This window comes from Bos indicus, chromosome 10 (genome assembly GCF_029378745.1).
Source record: "Bos indicus isolate NIAB-ARS_2022 breed Sahiwal x Tharparkar chromosome 10, NIAB-ARS_B.indTharparkar_mat_pri_1.0, whole genome shotgun sequence".
Lineage (NCBI taxonomy): Eukaryota > Metazoa > Chordata > Mammalia > Artiodactyla > Bovidae > Bos > Bos indicus.
In genome coordinates, this window is record NC_091769.1 from 24,721,260 (window position 1) to 24,723,718 (window position 2,459).

The 2,459-nt window shown below is 38.3% G+C and overlaps 1 gene segment (V, D, J or C); it reads right to left on the reverse strand.

The window, feature by feature from the left end:
• Positions 1 to 709: 709 nt before the first annotated feature.
• On the reverse strand, positions 710 to 1,485 carry LOC139185135 (T cell receptor delta variable 1-like). The segment is given in 2 exon segments: positions 710 to 1,163; positions 1,382 to 1,485. Coding segments are annotated over 2 exon segments (369 nt in total).
• Between the last annotated feature and the right edge of the window lie 974 nt (positions 1,486 to 2,459).

Below are 2,459 nucleotides of genomic sequence, written 5' to 3' on the forward strand. Positions count from 1 at the left end.
TTTGATAGCTCATTTTATTGTTGACTCACAACTCCTTCACTTCCAACCAAATCTCCTCCTCATCTTCTCTTTGTCTTGGGACAAGTATGTATGTAAGCATGATGCCAAATGACACCTACTTCTCCTAAGGTCACCTACTACTGTGAAATGGAGGGAGGTGAGACATAGGTTTTAGTGTGTCTTTGTGGGCTCCATTATCTTCATGGTTCTAGTATGTCACTGTGAGTCATAGTTCATCCATCTATTCAATGTTCTTCTACAAATATTACTCCAACCAACTAACACTAAATTCAGTCTCAACACCAGATACTAAGATAACGGCTTTGTATACACTCTTCTACCAGACCTAGCAATTGCCTGAATTCTAATTTTTATAACTAATTTCTCATTTGACAGACACCACTAGTGGTTCTGCTTCTCTGATTATACCTTAAGTGACACAAGTCTAAGAAGAAAGGACTAAGGAAATGATTTTCATGATGATTCATGATAGCCTATACCCAGATTTGTGATGTGAGTGTATTTTAGTGGAACTGTCACTTTAAATTATTATGGAGCAATTTTACAGCTTTAGACAACTTTACACATCTTCTGTATGATTGACTTAAAGTCAAGAATTCAAGAGGAGAATGTATTAGTCAACAGTCACTCTGAACACCTGTTTCCAAATGACATCAAAGAAGCTTTTATTTATAATTAAATCCTCTGATCCAGACTACAGATGAAGCAACCTCAGGACTACCATTTCTTGTCTGGGGTCTGCAGGTGTGCATTTTAGCTGGGGTCCTGCAGCAGGGGGTCTCTTTTTTATTTAGTTCTGGGGTTTTTGTTCAGCCTTTCCTATTACTTCAAGCACTGTGGTGCTCTGAGAACACAGAAGTACATTGCAGAATCTTCCAGCTCTAAGGCTGAAATGGTGAGGCTGATGGACTTTTGAGCTTTCTGGAAGTTTACAGAGTAGCGGCCGTCCCTTGCATTCCCAGCATCTGAATACTGACGAATAAGATAAGTCATCTGTCCACTGGGAAGCTGCGTGTACCAAAAAATGTAGTAGTGGAACATGTCCCAACTTGTTTCATACCGACAGTTCAGGGTGACTGCCTTCCCCACTTCACTGAGTATGTCTGGCTGGTCTTGAGTAACACTCTGGGCCACACCAGATCCTGTGGAAAAAAGAAGAAAACAGAGCTGAAATAGTGAACAAAATAATGTAGAAATTAGACCTATTTTGGACCCAAATATTTACAAACCTAACTGAAATCCTAAGACGCTTGCTTTCCCCCAATTCTCCTTTCCTCCCCAAGTCCCTGTGAATCAGCATGTGCCTGTGTGCAGTCCTTTCACCCTGAACACGAGCACCCATGTTTGGAAGCATCCCTACCAGAGAAGGTGAAGGTCAGGAACACCCAGAGCAGACTGGAGAGCGGCATCAGGCATGGATTCCCCTGCTCAAAAGTGTTTAGTTCTGCCTCAAGCTAAGATTTCAGTGTCTTTAAGTGCCGGGCAGCACATATACACAGTACCTGGTTCCTGTGTGGCTCCTCCCCCAGACAGGAAGTGCCGTTTGTCATGTTCCTAGACCAGCCGGTCTGTGCTCAGATGGAAAAAAGTTTGGCTCACAACAAACCTTTACTTTGTCTACTCATGTTTCCCTGGTCATTAAATTTGGCAGATCCTGAAAAAGGGCTTGAAAAAGGCAATTAATATTAAAGATTTGAATTGAGGGGAACTAAAGATTAAACAAGTTGACATACACTGGTAATTATTTAGTAAAATTATTTGCCATCCTGTTTAAGATATAATTTTGTATAGCCTACAAAACTTTCTTGAAATCTACTGATTGGTCATTCATCTAGCCTATACTTACTTTTCCCCATCCAGAATCTACTGACTGTTTTAAAGCATTTACAGATCTTAGGCCTTCTGGGAGAAAAGCAATCTTATCCAAAATAATTAATGTATCTCTTTTGTTTTTTTTTCACTGAGTTCCGGGGCTCTACTTAGATTTGTCAATAAATAAAATTACTGCAACATGAAATGATTTTAGAAAATCAGCCTATGTGAATTTCAGAGCCTATTCAGTGCTTTATGTTTAAATGAAATTATAACCAGAATAAAACATTATTCTTTTGAAATCTGATATTTATTTCATTTTCATATGAAAATCTGATATTTATTTTCGTATCATTTCATTGATATTAATACAATTTTAGCAAAATATCATAACCTTATATATCAATTTTGCTGTACACTCTTAGGTTCTCATACATCGCTCTAAGAAATTTTATCACATGTATAAATTCTTGTCAGTTCAGTCAGTTCAGTTCATATCACCACTGAAATCATGACACAAAATTGTTTCATATCTCTAAAGAAATCCTCCTTGAATACCCTCCCCATCCCTGCAACTCTTTGTAACCCTGCTAACTACTCATCTCCTTTTCATCTTTATATTTTGT